This window comes from Armigeres subalbatus, chromosome 1, assembly GCF_024139115.2.
Source record: "Armigeres subalbatus isolate Guangzhou_Male chromosome 1, GZ_Asu_2, whole genome shotgun sequence".
NCBI classification, from domain to species: domain Eukaryota; kingdom Metazoa; phylum Arthropoda; class Insecta; order Diptera; family Culicidae; genus Armigeres; species Armigeres subalbatus.
The window spans coordinates 93,140,467-93,155,296 of NC_085139.1; the positions used below are offsets into that span (position 1 = coordinate 93,140,467).

The 14,830-nt window shown below is 38.6% G+C and overlaps 1 protein-coding gene across 8 annotated transcripts in view; it reads right to left on the minus strand.

The window, feature by feature from the left end:
- The window catches only part of LOC134202643 (diacylglycerol kinase theta), a 164,604-nt gene that overhangs the window by 87,032 nt on the left and 62,742 nt on the right, over nucleotides 1–14,830 (minus strand). For all 8 annotated transcript variants that reach the window (XM_062677662.1, XM_062677687.1, XM_062677694.1 and 5 more), the window contains 3 exons: nucleotides 13,618–13,803; nucleotides 13,356–13,547; nucleotides 13,021–13,227 (listed from right to left, as the gene is read on the minus strand). In XM_062677662.1, coding sequence (XP_062533646.1) covers nucleotides 13,021–13,227; nucleotides 13,356–13,547; nucleotides 13,618–13,803 — 585 coding nt within the window. The remainder of the gene's footprint in view (nucleotides 1–13,020; nucleotides 13,228–13,355; nucleotides 13,548–13,617; nucleotides 13,804–14,830) is intronic.

Genomic DNA, 14,830 nt, shown 5'->3' on the forward strand with positions numbered 1-14,830 from the left:
CACCCAGAAAAAAAATCATGTTTAGGACATGTACTACTTGTCCCACCAACTCCCGGCGCCACTGGTGAGTTGCAAAAATAGAAAAGAATTCAATTCATGCAATTTGGGAATAAAACTTTACGCTGTTCATGTAAGTTCTTTAACATGAGACTTTATTTTTTTTTCTTATTCAGCTTGTAACCTGTTCCGGAAGTCCTATAAAATCAGAATAGCTGTCAAAACTAAGACCAAATCATTCTCTAGACTACTTAAAATATCTCCACCATTGGACTTTGCAGACGGTTATTAATTTTCCCCCTTAACCAATAAAGGGTTTTATTTCTCATGTCGTAATTCTTGATTTCGGCGCCCCCTAAGGGATGGCGCCCTTGGCGGGGGCCAACCATGCCAACCGCACGCTACGCTGTCTACAAGGGTGTAAATATAAGGGCCATCATCATGGTGCTATCAAAGAATAGGAATACATGCAATGTTCTACAAAATTGTAGCGCAGCTATCTCAATCAATTTTCCCAACAAAACTTTTTCTGTAGATCTTTAGTCGGCTGATTTAGAGCAATTTTACCTACTCAGTGAGCAGTTTTGACAGAAAATGCATCTTTTCTCGTAAATCTTGCAATAGGGTGATGATAATAAAACGAATAAAAAGTGTTAAAGATTTTTAATTTCGATTTTTGACGAATGTCTTCTTTTCAAGACGCGTATTTTGCTATAAGAACATTGTCTGTATCTTTTCCGATGTTCAATTATATCTATTTATTTGGGAAAATATGATTTTAGTCGAATTAGTGAAACTTAAGATAAAACCAGATTAATCCACCTACCGGTGATGATGCCTTTCTCGCTTACAATAAAATGTCTCGAGAAAAGTTCTATAGAGAGGTCAACATAGCAGACATATAAAGCTGTTAATGGGTTTTGACTGTTATATAGACTTCCAAAACATTCTTCCTTTTTCAGACTTCCAAATTCTTGAAATAATGACGATGAAAATCATTAGTTGTTTTCAGTATTATTTCTGAGTATAAAATTCATGGAAAAATACGTGACAGCCTAATAGAACTGCTATTGACTACGTGACTTTGCATATTTGCAATTAGGCATTTAAACCTAATATTCTAACTTTAACTTTTATGGAAACTTTCAATATAAAACAATGGGACAACATCGTCAAATGCAAATTGTAGCAATAAATCGGATATGGATAAATGCCCGTACAATAAGTGAGTTTTTGAAATGCATTTTGCGTATAAAAAATTGTATTTGACCATAACTTCTGAGCCCATAGTCCGATATGACCATTTCTAATAGGAAACAAAGAAACAGGATTCTTCGTCCTATACAACTTACAACAATAGTATAAAAGTTTGTTTTTTGTTTCCTAGCCCAGAGTCCGATCAGCCCAATTTTTGAGACGTTGAACGCAATTTGGTGCGAGCAAATCAATTAATGCAAACAGTTCGGAAAATTGGTTTGAGGGTAAGTGCCTGAAAATGAGCTAGACTTTTTGCGTACTTTCCTATTGAAAATTAGCCAGATCGGGCTATGGGCTCAAAAGTTATAGCCAAAATACGTTTTCTTTAGACAAAAACGAGTGGAAAAGTTTAGCTCAATTTTAAAACTCTTATCTTTAACCAATTTGCTTGCAACAAGTTGCTTTCGGCGAAGAATCCTGTCCCATTGTTTCCTATTGAAAACTGGGCGGACGGGATCAGAAGCTACGGTCGAAATACATTTTTTTCGAAAAAAAGGCGTGGAAAATCTCACCAACTTTTCAAACAGTTTCCATCAACCAGCGACAAATTGTGTTTGGCGGGAAATCCTGTCCGATTGTTTCCCATTGAAAATTAGGCTGCTCTGGGCTGGGAAGTTTTGGCCAATATACTTTTTTTTACAAAAAAAAAACAAACTTTTTATAAGAGGCCCGGAGACTAATTTTTTTATTCGTAAAATGCATTTAAAAAAATTCACTTATTTTTGGGACAATTTAGTCTTAACATGTTTTCACCAAATTAACCTGATCTTTCACAGCTTTTTAAATACCACCTGAATTTTCTTTGATTTTGTGTGATTTTTTTCATGGGATTAACTCATAGTTTCATTATAACACTCGAGGTCTTAATCGACTAAAACAACCTTGTAGATTATTTTTTCTGAAAAATATAGTTTTGGCGTAAAATGCATCTTCCGCGTCTGTATCCTGGACCTGGAATGTCGGAACGATTCCTCTAATTTTTTTTTCTCGAATTTCCACAATAAATTCCTTAGCCAGTGGAGATATATCAGCTTCCACACTGATATTCTTTCCTCCCCTTTCATACGGAGCTTGGCAGAAGGAAGATCGTGTGATGTGCCATCACAAATATTGCCCTCCGCTCGCTTTCAAATCGACTTCTATAAAAACATTCTTCATGCCTGCCGTATCCTAACGGAACTATCAATTCTGTACTTTCACCTCTAATTCTATCATGAACATGTATGTACGTCTAAGTTTGGAAGATGATATTAGCATTTCTATATCATTGTAAATTCCTTCGATTTTTTTAAAGGAAAATTATCCAAATTTCCATCGTTATTCGGTGTTAGGTCCGTTTTTAATTGATTCACATTAAACTTTCAGTGATAAATTCCCGATGCAATTCTTCAACTGTTGAGCATTTGGTCAGACCAGAGCGCATTGCAGAGCCAACAATGGACTATGTGAGACTGCTCGAAGGACTTTCTGATAGCTAAGGATAGAAAATGCGACAGGCAGAAGTTCTGCAGGATATGCAATAGTGAGCAACACGACATACGTCATCGTTTCCGTCCCTTTGTAAAGATGAGAACAAAATGCAGTTCTTCCAGGAATTCCTTCAGTAAATCCTCAGAAAGTTCCTCTAGGAATTCTTTAAGAATTCCTCTAGTAGTTCCTCCGGAAGTTCTCCGGAAAATTTCTCCGTAAGCTCCTTCCGGGATTTCTCCGAAAGTTCCTCCAAACATTTCTACAAAAGTTTCTCCAAGAATTTCTCCGGCAAGTTTTCTCCAGGAATTCCTCCGGAAGCTTCTCCAGGAGTTCATACGGAATTTTATTCAGGAATTCCTCAAAAAGTTCCTATGAGAATTACTCCTTTAGTTTCTTCAAGAATTACTCCAGTAGTTCCTCCAGAAGTTCTTCCAAAGAATTCTCCGTAAGTTCCTCCAGGAATTATCAGCATAGCATAGCATGACATAGTTACCCGAGCAGCACAAATCAGGCAAATCTGGTTGCAGCAACTTGATTGCGACCAAATCTGGTCACATATGAGTTGCAGTAACCTATATGGAATATGTGTGCTGCTAGGGTACGGTGTACTTCGTAGATTGGACACTAGTGATACTCATGTTTTTCTTTTGAAATCCTTATTCAGATTGCTATCAGAAATCAAGGTGGGTGTGGTCCTTGATTTCAATCTAGGATAAAAATCACAAAAGCATGAGGATTACTACTCCTGGCCACGTCCATCTTCACCGTAACTTGGGAGGAGAAGGAATGTTGGTGTAGTGCTTACTTAACGAGAGGCCTCCGACTCAGGGACACCCTCATAAGTACCACGGAGTAGGATATTGGGGAAGGTATTCGTTGGGTCAGGATTTGCCTGTAGCTGACAATGTGACCATGGTAGACCTTCTCTGTAACACACCACGCAAAGGTGTCTAGCCTGCGTTGCGGGGTTCTCCGTAAGTTCCTCCAGGAATTTCTCCAAAAGTTTCTTCAGGGATTTCTCCGGAAGCTCCTCCGGAATTTTCTCCAGGAACTCCTTTGGAATTTCCTCCAGGAATTCTTCCGAAAGTTTCTCCAGCAATTCCTCGGAAAGCTCCTCCAGGAATTCATTGTACAAGGGCTGACCCAGTGTGCGATCAGGTATAACACAGCAAAGTGGAGCTTATAGTGGCCAAATCCAGACCATCTGAAGAAGACATTTCTAACAAAGTTAAAACTTTACGGTGCTCACGTGCGCGCCAATTTTATCCATATCGCAGCTTACGGCTTTAGGATGGAGTAAACTAAAATTCTGTTTTAATTGGCTTCTACTGTTGTCCTGCCATTGCTCAAACTACCGCCCTATGTTTGGCTGACTTTCGCTTCAAATCGCGTTTCCTACATCCAGGAGCTTACGAAGGGACACCAGTGGAACCGTGATAGAAAAGGGGATCTAGAATCCAGCCAACCTCGTTTCATGAGGAGTGATGCAAAAAGATCTCGTCGACAAACAGCGCTGGTTTCGTGGTCCCTATTGGATCGTTCCTCCTGCTATTGGAAACTTCTGCTGATCACTGCATATTGTTCGAGATTCATCTGAAGTTGTCAAGCACCAGGTTCGCTCTCGGTGATCCCAATACTTACTGTCTTGCTTGATGGGCTACAGCTCTTCGATGAACCTACGCCGAATGGAGTATCCTTATCCACTGGATTCGATCTTGGGCCAATCGCTTCCAGTCGCCTTGAACATTGAGCGCCCTGAGGTCCTCTTCAACTGCAAAAGCCTGCGGCCTCTTTCGGGTTCTCTACAAAATATTATCTTCGCTTGACTTTCTTCTGGCATACGAACAACGTGACCAGCTCACCGTAGTCTGCCGTGTTGAAGAAGCAACAATATCCATCCCTTTATACACCTGGTACAACTCATGCGACGCCGCCAGATACCGCAGGAGAGCCGAATATTGTATACCGCCGAGTATTGTCCGCAGCACCTTACGCTCAAACACTCCGAAAGCTCTCCGATCAACCTCCTTTAACGTCCATGTTTCATGGCCATATAAGGCCACCGGAAGAATCAGAGTAGTATACAGCGTGAGTTTTGCTTTCGTTTGCAGACTTCGGGACTTAAGCTGGTTACGAAATCCGTAATAAGCCCTATTTGCAGCTGCAATACGCCTTTTCACCTCGCGGGTAACTTCATTATCGCACGTCACTAATGTTCCAAGATACACAAATTCTTCTACCACTTCAAACTTTTCACCATCCAGCACCATTTCGCTACCACCACCACTGGGTTCACGTTGATTGTCAGCGACCATATACTTCATTTTGCTGGTATTGATCGTGAGTCCAATCCTCGCTGTCTCCCTCTTAAAAGGCACAAAAGCCTCTTCCACGGCACGGCGATCAATCCTGATAATATAGGTATCGTCCGCAAATCCCAGGAGCATATACGATTTTGTGATAATGGTACCGCTTTCTTTGCACACCAACTCTCCTAATCGCTCTCTCGAGCATATATTGAACAGTAGATTCGAGAGTGCATCACCCTGCTTTAATCCATCTAAGGTAACAAATGACGTCGATATTTCATCCGCAACCCTTACACTTGATTTCAATCCGTCCAACGTTATACGAATCAGCCGTAGCAGTTTCGCCGGAAAACCATGTTCAAGCATAATTTGCCATAATTCATTCCGTTTCACTGAATCGTACGCCGCCTTGAAATCAATAAACAGATGATGTGTCTGCAAGTTGTACTCCCGGAATTTATCAAGGATTTGTCTCAGGGTAAACATTTGATCCGTCGTTGATCGGCCCTCACGAAAACCTGCTTGGTATTCGCCGACGAAGGACTCTTCAAGCGGTCTCAATCTGTTGAACAGAATACGGGACATAATTGTGTACGCCGACGTGTAGGAGGGTTATTCCTCGGTAATTGTCGCACTCCAGTTTGTGCCCTTTCATAAAAAGAGGGCAAATGAGGCCGTCCAATCAGTTGACAGGAATTTCCTCGTCTTCCCATATTTTCGACATAACATGGTGCAGAATTTCATAAAGCTGCTCACTGCCATGTTTGAAAAGTTCAGCCGGGAGCTGGTCTTTCCCCGCAGCCTTATTGTTTTTCAGCTCTTTAACAGCTTTTTAACCTCATCTAGTGTAGGCGACTCCACAGCTTGTCCATCGTCGCTAATATTTATTTTGCTCACCAATTCACCGTCACTTCCACTATTCAACAAAGTCTCGAAGTATTACTTCCACCTGGCAGCCACTTCGGTTTTATCTGTCAGCAAATTTCCTTGTTGGTTGTTTCACATGACGGGAGATGGCGCTGTCTTCCTCCGCACGCCATTGACAGACTCATAGAACCTCCGCATATCGTTCTACTCCATTGTCTACATTGTCTTTACTGTCTAAATTAGCCGAAATACGCATTAATACGTTGGGTGCAACGGGAACAATTTGTTTGTAGGGATCAAAATTTCACCAACCGTCGGCTTGTTTTTGTTCGCTCGCCGTTGAAATTCCTTCGCCCTATCCTGGATCAGCAAAGCATACGTTGGAGACTGGATAAAGCTTGCTGATGATTTTCCCAATTGCAATTTTTTGAAATTTCTAGGGACAATTTTTCGGAATTTCTATAATTGATCAGAATTTCGACGGAAAGTTCTTCGGAATTTCCAATTAGTTTTCTTATGAAATTGTTTAGGTTATGGATTTCAACAAATATTTCTTCGGACTTCAACGAGAAATTTTTACAAATTTCAAAGAAAAAATCTTCGGAAGTTTCATTGGATTGTTTTTTTAATTCGCCCTAGATTTTTTGATTAATTTCTGTCAGAATTTCTGTAGTATTTTCAAGTATTTTTTTATTTTTGAGAAAATTGTTCGAACAGAGGCAGACCGAATGCCACTTGGTTGAATGAAACGTTAAGCCTACAGTTATCTAGCCGAATTAAATTTGGCTGTAATAAAGTTTCGGCTTAAACGGTTATTTGGTCGAAAATGCCATTTGGTTGAAAGGGGCATACCGCCGAACTGAAAATTCGGCCGAAAAAGTCGTTTACCCTAATAGATCATTTGGTCGAAAATGCCGTTTGGCCGAACAGGTCATTTGGGCGAAAAAGTCGTTTGACCGAATTGGTCATTTGGCCGAAAATGCTCATTTCTCAATCACCATTAAGCACTTCGCCCTTTTCACATTCACTATTATTTGGCCGCCGAAGACTATTTCAACCATTTGGACTGAATGGCATTTTCGGCAGTATTTCCCTTTTCCCCTCTTCGTTCAAAAACTTGGTTGCATCGAAAAAATCCTTGGATTTCAAAGGGAAATCTTTCGGAACTTCCATGGACAATTCTTCGTAAATTCCACACGAAAATTTCTGGAATTCCCATAGAAATATTTTTAGAGTTTCCACAATAAACTGTTCAAAATTTGCGCGAATATTTTTTTTTACTTCTGTGGGAAATTTTCCGAAATGTGGACTTAAACTCTTCAAACTTTCTTCGGAAAATTCTTCAAAATTTTCAAGAAATACATTACAACGGGATGATTTGTGTATATCTAAAGAAATCTACTTTGGTTATCCAGAATTTCCACGGAACTTTTTGTGAAAAATTATGGATCAGTGATGTAATAGAATTTAAACGGCGGATGTAAACATGTCGGCGTGATCCCAAAAAATGTTGGCGGCGGCATGACATGGCACACACCTCTAAAATTGCTTATTTAGGGTCTGTCTCATTTGGATAATTAAACTTAAAAGTGACATTTCAATAATTATCGAATATTGCGAGAAGATTGAAAAATTCGAACCGGGGTCCGACGGTCGACTGACGGAAAGCTGTTCCGCAAACGTCAAATCACTTGTTGCACGGTAACAGAGCAGAGCAAGATTACTTTGACAGATATTGAATCATTTTGCATCGATGTCTTATTGAAGTTACTGGGTAGCACCAGCCATTCTTATGACCGGGTTAGGTGCTAATTTTCGAACTGTCACTTTTAAGTTTAGTTTTCCAAATGAGACAGACTTTTAGGGTGAGGGTGATAACAACCATTTTTATGAACTTTAAGATCTCGCGTTCCTCGCGAACCTGATCCCGATTACAGCGATATGTTTACCAATTGGCTGCACCATTACCAGGGATTGCAACAGTGCAGTGACAATGGAAACGTTTGCTGCTAGCTAAAGTTGCTCTCAACGTGACAACAAATATGAGCATTTCGGGAAATTTGACATAAAAAGAATTGGTTGAGTTAATGAAACGATATACAATTTTCAATGGGAACGCCAATTAATTTATGAAATCATGAAAATCATCAGTTGCATTTCAGAACTTATTCGAAGAACGAAGAATTCCGGACGTGACCAATATTGTCAAAAGTGCCAAAAACGTCCTTTGTAGTATTTGATTTGTGACATCATAAAGATTGATACGTTCCAAGATGAATTTTGAGCTTACTAAAAATTAATCGTATTTCCGAACATGCGTATAATTGCAAAGTAGGCATATTTTAAAAGTTCTCTATTGGCTTTTCATTGTGCACTCAGAAATACAAAAAACCTATAATAGTATAACAACAAATCTATTTAAGTTTATGCGAAGTTTATTCTAGGCATAGTTTAAAAAGTAATCTATTCAAAATTATAATCTAATCTACCATCGAATTGTGCAACACTATTTTACTAATGCATTAATCGCCTTGTAATATTTGTTGAAGTCATATTTTTCTCCATGTGCTGCAAACATTTTCTTATTTTCGGCTAGGATAGGATGTGCCAAGTAGTCAATAAAAATCGTACCGATTTGCTGTCACAATCGTACCGGTTGCTGATTGGTTGAAAATGACAATCAATTACTTCGATTGGTGGCGGCGCGTTTTTCGCAGGGCAGCATGTTGTTAGTTTGGCCGTGCTGCAGGTTTCTAAAGTTGATATTGAGCAAAATACTTAAATGTTTGAGTTCCAGTATTTGGTAAAAAATACATTCATATTGAACTGAAAACGCCATTCTAATTATTCTCAAAGGTTGTGAAGGTTTGAAACTGTTGATTTTAAGCACTATCATTCACCTTTCCACCATTTTCGATCTCAAAGTCATATTTTCAGTAGAGAAAATTCTCTCGTTAGTCTTTCGCTTCTCTTACATAAATAATGGATGGAACGAAAGAAAAAAAATCAAGCGTTGATACATGATATTTGTAAGATTTAGTACCAAATTAATTTGGCTGCACTGGCGACCACCTCGTCAGAGCAACTGACTAAAAAACAACAAGGCAGTCTCAATTGAGTTGTCACATCCTATCCTAGATTTTCGGTGCCTAATCGTTTTCAGCAGAATTGGCTGAATCCGGATCTGTTTCGGCATTATTAACTACCACCGAATAAACAATAATATTCGCGGTAATAAAATAAAATGGAATTATTATCTAAAAACCGGTATATAAGAAAGTTTTTGAAGACGCAAGTTGAAGGTAAGTTCAAAAAATGGGTTTCTTCGAAAATATCGCCTAATGTGATTTGATTTTAGAAAAAGATGACACTTCCGGAACGTTGTTCATTCCAAAACGTTTTCGGTGGATTCGTAAGAGTCAACTATAAAGCGGTTATGCTGATAGTCACCCACGGAAAGACAGGAAACATCCTACGCCATCCAAAAAATGACGAGGAGATGTCGGGATAATTGGATTTCGATGCCAGAAGATGAATCTGCTGCGCTCTGACCAACAAAATATAAATTAGGGGAAAAGTGGGTAAAACCGACACCCTAAGTAACTTTACAGTTCCCCAATCTATGAAGCAATTTTCCGGTCTAGAAATTTCATGCAAGCATACTTTGGCTCTTTATGCATCAGTCCATGAGGTCTCAGGACAATATTTTTTGATAGAATTTGATTTATGATGAAAACGCGAACAGTCCATCTTCCAGCCCAACCAGCTGGGGTGCGGGTAAGATCGACACCACATGAGGGTAAAACCGACACATCAAATCGTTATGGAATCGAACATCAGAACAATTCTAAATGATGTTGCAACATAATTGAAAATGTTTAACAACATTCATTTTGATATTTGTGTATGAAATAGGGGTCACTCATAAACGATGGCTGAATTTTTTTTTATATATTTAAAATCATCACCACATATCATATTTTATTTAGTTTCTTTAGTGGGTCGGGTGAAAAATATATAGAGTATAAGAATGTTAGTAACATATTTACTAACTACTGTAAATATTGACCTACATTTAAATTTCACTTATTTTAAAAAGTTGTGTATAATGATGATTTAAAATAAATGCGTATGGTGCAGTTATGACAAGAAATGAAAATGACTAGTTCCGTAGGTGACAAGCTACATGTTTAAAGGAGTAAAAATGGATCACGAAACAACAACACTAGAGAACGGATTGAATATATCTGAGAGCAAAAGAAACTTTCTTCTTTGAGCGCTATTGTTATCCGACCTGCAGGTTTCCCTTGATGACTCAATGGTACCCCCTAGACCTATTGTCACGCCCAATGATGATGAGGTATGTAACCAGTCTATGATAAAGTTATGTTCCCCGGCGCCTCGTTTTCCAATACTTGACTTATATTATGCGAATTATGAGTCTAATGAAACAGAGGTATTTCGTGATTTGATGGCAGGTGTCGAATATACCCCAACTGATAACATAATAATAAGATACATGTGGATGTTTTTAATTAGAAATGGTAACTTTTTTCCACAACATACACAAAATGATGTTCAATTATGGATCAGAGATTGATTAAATACTGATAATCAACAAATTATTGTCGAAAAAGCTTACACACCGATGCCAAAATTTTACATAGCTCACCTCCTTAATGGTGATCAATGCTAATTGTCTGTTTATTATGACTTTTAAACGTCTCCGCCAGTTACAAAATGACTAGAAATACATAAAATTAAACGTTTATTCAAAGTGTGTCGAAATTCTGTCCTATAACCACTTGAAATCAGAGATTTGAAGTGGTGTCGGTTTTACCCGCAGTGTCGGTTTTACCCACAATTCCCCTAGTCGTTTGTTTTGTGGCGTTGGTTCACTCGGTTGCTCATATTGCATCGGCATATTTTTTGTTAACACATTTAAAGTAGGTACCGTTTATCTTGTTGCTAGTATAGTTGTTGGGCTGGCCATGTATTTTCGTATACCCCATTGAAGAATAAAATGTTTGAAAAAAATGTTTTCCGGCTGTCTGTTATTTTGGTAAACAGTTGAAAATTCAAAACAAAAATAAAATTGAGTCGTCAAATACTATTTTCGATATTATCGCTTTATACTATTGCCTTATATATGAAAGTTATACTAACCGAGTATAGCCTGAACATATACGAAGACGGGGTCAACCAGGCGAATAGCGATTTAGAATGACTTTAAATCTATTTAGTATAGATTTTTCTCAGAGTGTGGATTGAGGAATTAACTACCCGAGCAAAGCTTGTGATCAAATTGATAACTGGTTTTGATGTTGTGGAATCGCTGATTGCGATTACTTAGGTTGATATCCTTTTTGTCGTTTTAACGTTTAAAAAAACAGAAGAAAAATCTTACTGTGACATCAAATCGAAAACTATTTCTGCTGTCCATGAGAGCAAATTGAAAACTTATTTTGATGATGGTTTTTGATAACGAAATAAGTAGTCAGTTTAATAACAATTCACATAATTTAGAAATCATCAGCAAACTGATATCAATATAAGTAATGAATGACGGAGATCAACATTTAAAAACAAATAATGATTTAATTTGATGTCGATATAAAAACGTGTTCTCTATTTGTCCTCATTATGTTGTCAGACTTTGCTGGGATGACTAACCAAAAATTGGTCTTCGGGAGAACTTTCGAACATGACCATCTTTGTCAAATAAGGAAATGAGGAAATCAGGTTTCCGTGATTGAATAATACAGTGGCGTAGGAACAACCAAAACCAAGTTCTGACCTGTATATTTCTACTTAGTTATCAAAAACACAAAAGTGTTCGCCCCTTCTTGACCCCCACCGAATGGATAAAATATCCAATCTATGAATATAACCAAGTATAGACCTGATGACGCTTCGCCATTAACAAATTGATGTAAGAATATTATTTTGAGCTTTTAGTGGAATGTCTTCACTTGTCATAAGACGAGTTCGTACTATCCCATTTAATTCCACCACTTTATTGTACCTTTGGCAGATTCGTATTTCAACCTCTCTGTTAAAGGTACAATAAAGTCTTATGACAAGTAAATTTTATGTAAATTTACACACACCATTTATTACAATTCTAATGTCTAACTCAAGCCCAATCCGAAACGGATGAAGAACGCCTTGAAAGCCGTTTTATAATAAGGCAAAGACAAAGGTGCTGTTTGAACGAGATGGCGCCACAACATTTAAAGTAAAATGAATTTCCTTGTATGGGCAAATCATTCGTTCTCATAAACTACGCATCGCATCAATATGAAACCTAGGTCAAAAAGCAACAAATAATTTTTAGATTTTTTTTCCCACGACTTGTTTTACAGTTCTAAACAATAAAAGAGATTTCATTGTACCTCCATACTAAATTCTAGCTGTATACTTTCAATTTCTTCAAGACTGTTCTCCACCTCGTGTGTGGAAAGAACATTAAAAGCTTACGATATCGAACAGCAGATGTCACTAGTGTATATGCAATAGTACATTGATACAAACACACATCAACACCACCTGTCGCCTGATCATGGAAATATTGCAATTATACCATCAGGTGTAGTGGCTGTTGTTAAAATATTTAGGAAGGGCCTCAAGCGGAATTTTTGCTAGAATGCAACTGACGATCTCCTATTCTCTCAGAATTTTATAAGTTGCCTGAAAGGAAAGCTTTCTTGGTCCAGTAATCCTTGAATTTCTTTTAATTTTGATTCGAATAAATATTTCATCAGAAGATCTAAAATTGATTTCGAAAGCTTATAAAAAAAATAGAAACTACGATTTTTTGTTATGTTTATACAGGAAAAGATTGAAGTTTCCAGTAGCATGCGTTTTTGATATTTCACGATTTTCTGTTGAACGCAATAACTACACTTGAGTTGTACATGAACAAAAAAAAACATTTTTAGTTGCACTATTTTCATCAGCAATATTTTGATCGTGCCACAAAATCGGGCTATTGCAATGCCAAATATTTAATTTATTTGTGGGACTCAACCCGTCCGAAACTATAGATCTGGTCAAACATGAGGTATGATTCCGATGAGAAGTAGAAGCTTCCAAAGCAATAATGTTGAGCGGTACTTACGACAAGAGTAATCCCGTTGCATGCCCGGCGTTCCCTTGTTCTTGTTCTGCACTCCGATGATTGCTTCCATTGGCACTTCAGTTCGCGGTATGGAGACGGCGTGCGGTGGCAAGTAGATTGGCTGAAGCGTGCCGAAGGTGCACTCCGATGGGATGTTGTTCCGACAGCCACCGTGCGACGTCGTGCCACACCATTCACAGCGGTAACCTAAAGCATGGTGGAAGAAAGATCCGGACGAAAAGGTGATCAGTAATCCTGCTCCAGCACAAGTGGACAACATTTGATAGTAATATCGAATGGAGTTACAAGAACGTACAAACGAAGAACAAACTCACCCGTAAGGCATTCATAGGCCCAGCATGCCTTCTTGCAGTTAGCGCACTTGGACGACTGCGGGAGGTTTCCCTCGCGCCAGTGGTGTTGGTGTTTGACGTGACCCAACTCCTTGCCCGGCACGTACGTGGCATTCTCCTTGCAATCGGGAATCGCAAAGTCCTGACACTCCGCGTGGGCAAAGTACTCGCAAACTACGAAATGGAACGAGGAATAGTTAGACTAACAGTGTTCAAATGTGCCTCATGGAAGTCGGTAACTCACTTAGACAGTGAACCGCGGAGGTTTCATCCAATCGCTTGCGGCAGACCGAGCAGAACTTCCGTTTATGGTGCTTTTCGGGCTCGGACCAGCAGTGTGCAACCGGGTTTCGGATTAGATACGGTGCGACGCCTAGGCATGGTGTTATCACATTCTTCTCGCACTTGTCGTGCACTATAAAGTTGCAGACTAGAAATTATGATTTCGGAATAGAACAGGACGAGATTTGTTAGTAAATTTATTGATCTTTGTTGATGTTTATCCCAAATCGTTCAGAATACGGTACAAGTGCTTGGAAGTCGATTGCTGCAGGGTTCGCTTCCGACTTGGTTTCACAGAGCTCTTTTGATATGTTATCTCTTAGTTCATATATTTATAGTACAGTGGTTGCGTAATTTGGTATTTGGTCAATTAGAAATAAGCATGCAAAACAAAAAAGTTTGAAATACTACTGAGCCTGAAAAAAAACTGAAACGTAATGACATCAAAACTACATCGTGCACTTACTCTAAATAGGGGAACGGTTCGCCACTTCATCTCATAGCTCCTATTTCCATCCCATCAAAAACAAAGCAATGAAAAGGAGATTGGTTTGTTTATTATTTTTGTATTTTTTCAACAGTGAGCATGCATGTAAATTATTGGAAATTATTGGATTTACAACTCCATAACGAATTTCGAAATATTTAGCGGCAAAATTTAGTTGAGCACCAAACGAATTAAAAAAAAAATGCAATGTCTCGCGCTTTCTCAATTTCGCAGAATCCTGGAGTAAACGTAGAGGAAGATCGGACACATTTTGCGTAGAAGCGGAAACGAAATTTCAAATCAAGCAGTGCATTGATATTATGAATTTGACCAGGCAATTTATGCCAGAGCATAAGCATGATTGACCGCCCACGGTTGCTACTCCGTTATTACCAGGTCAGCTGTAATTACACAGAGAATCAACAGATGAAAAAACTGCGTTCATGAATCCGTGAACTAACAATTCACGGTGTATTTTTAGTCACGGTTTCGGGAACAAAAGTCACGTTTTCTGGAAAACGTGACTGGTGTTCGCGAATCCATGAATTAAATCACGGTGTATTTGTGCTGGTTTACAAATTTGAGAACGCTGGAAGGAAAATGTTGACATGATACTTGCTTTGATAGAAACCGCAGAAAATTGGTCTGGGAATAGTTTTCTGAATTGCTTTTGATGGAGCAATTTCAA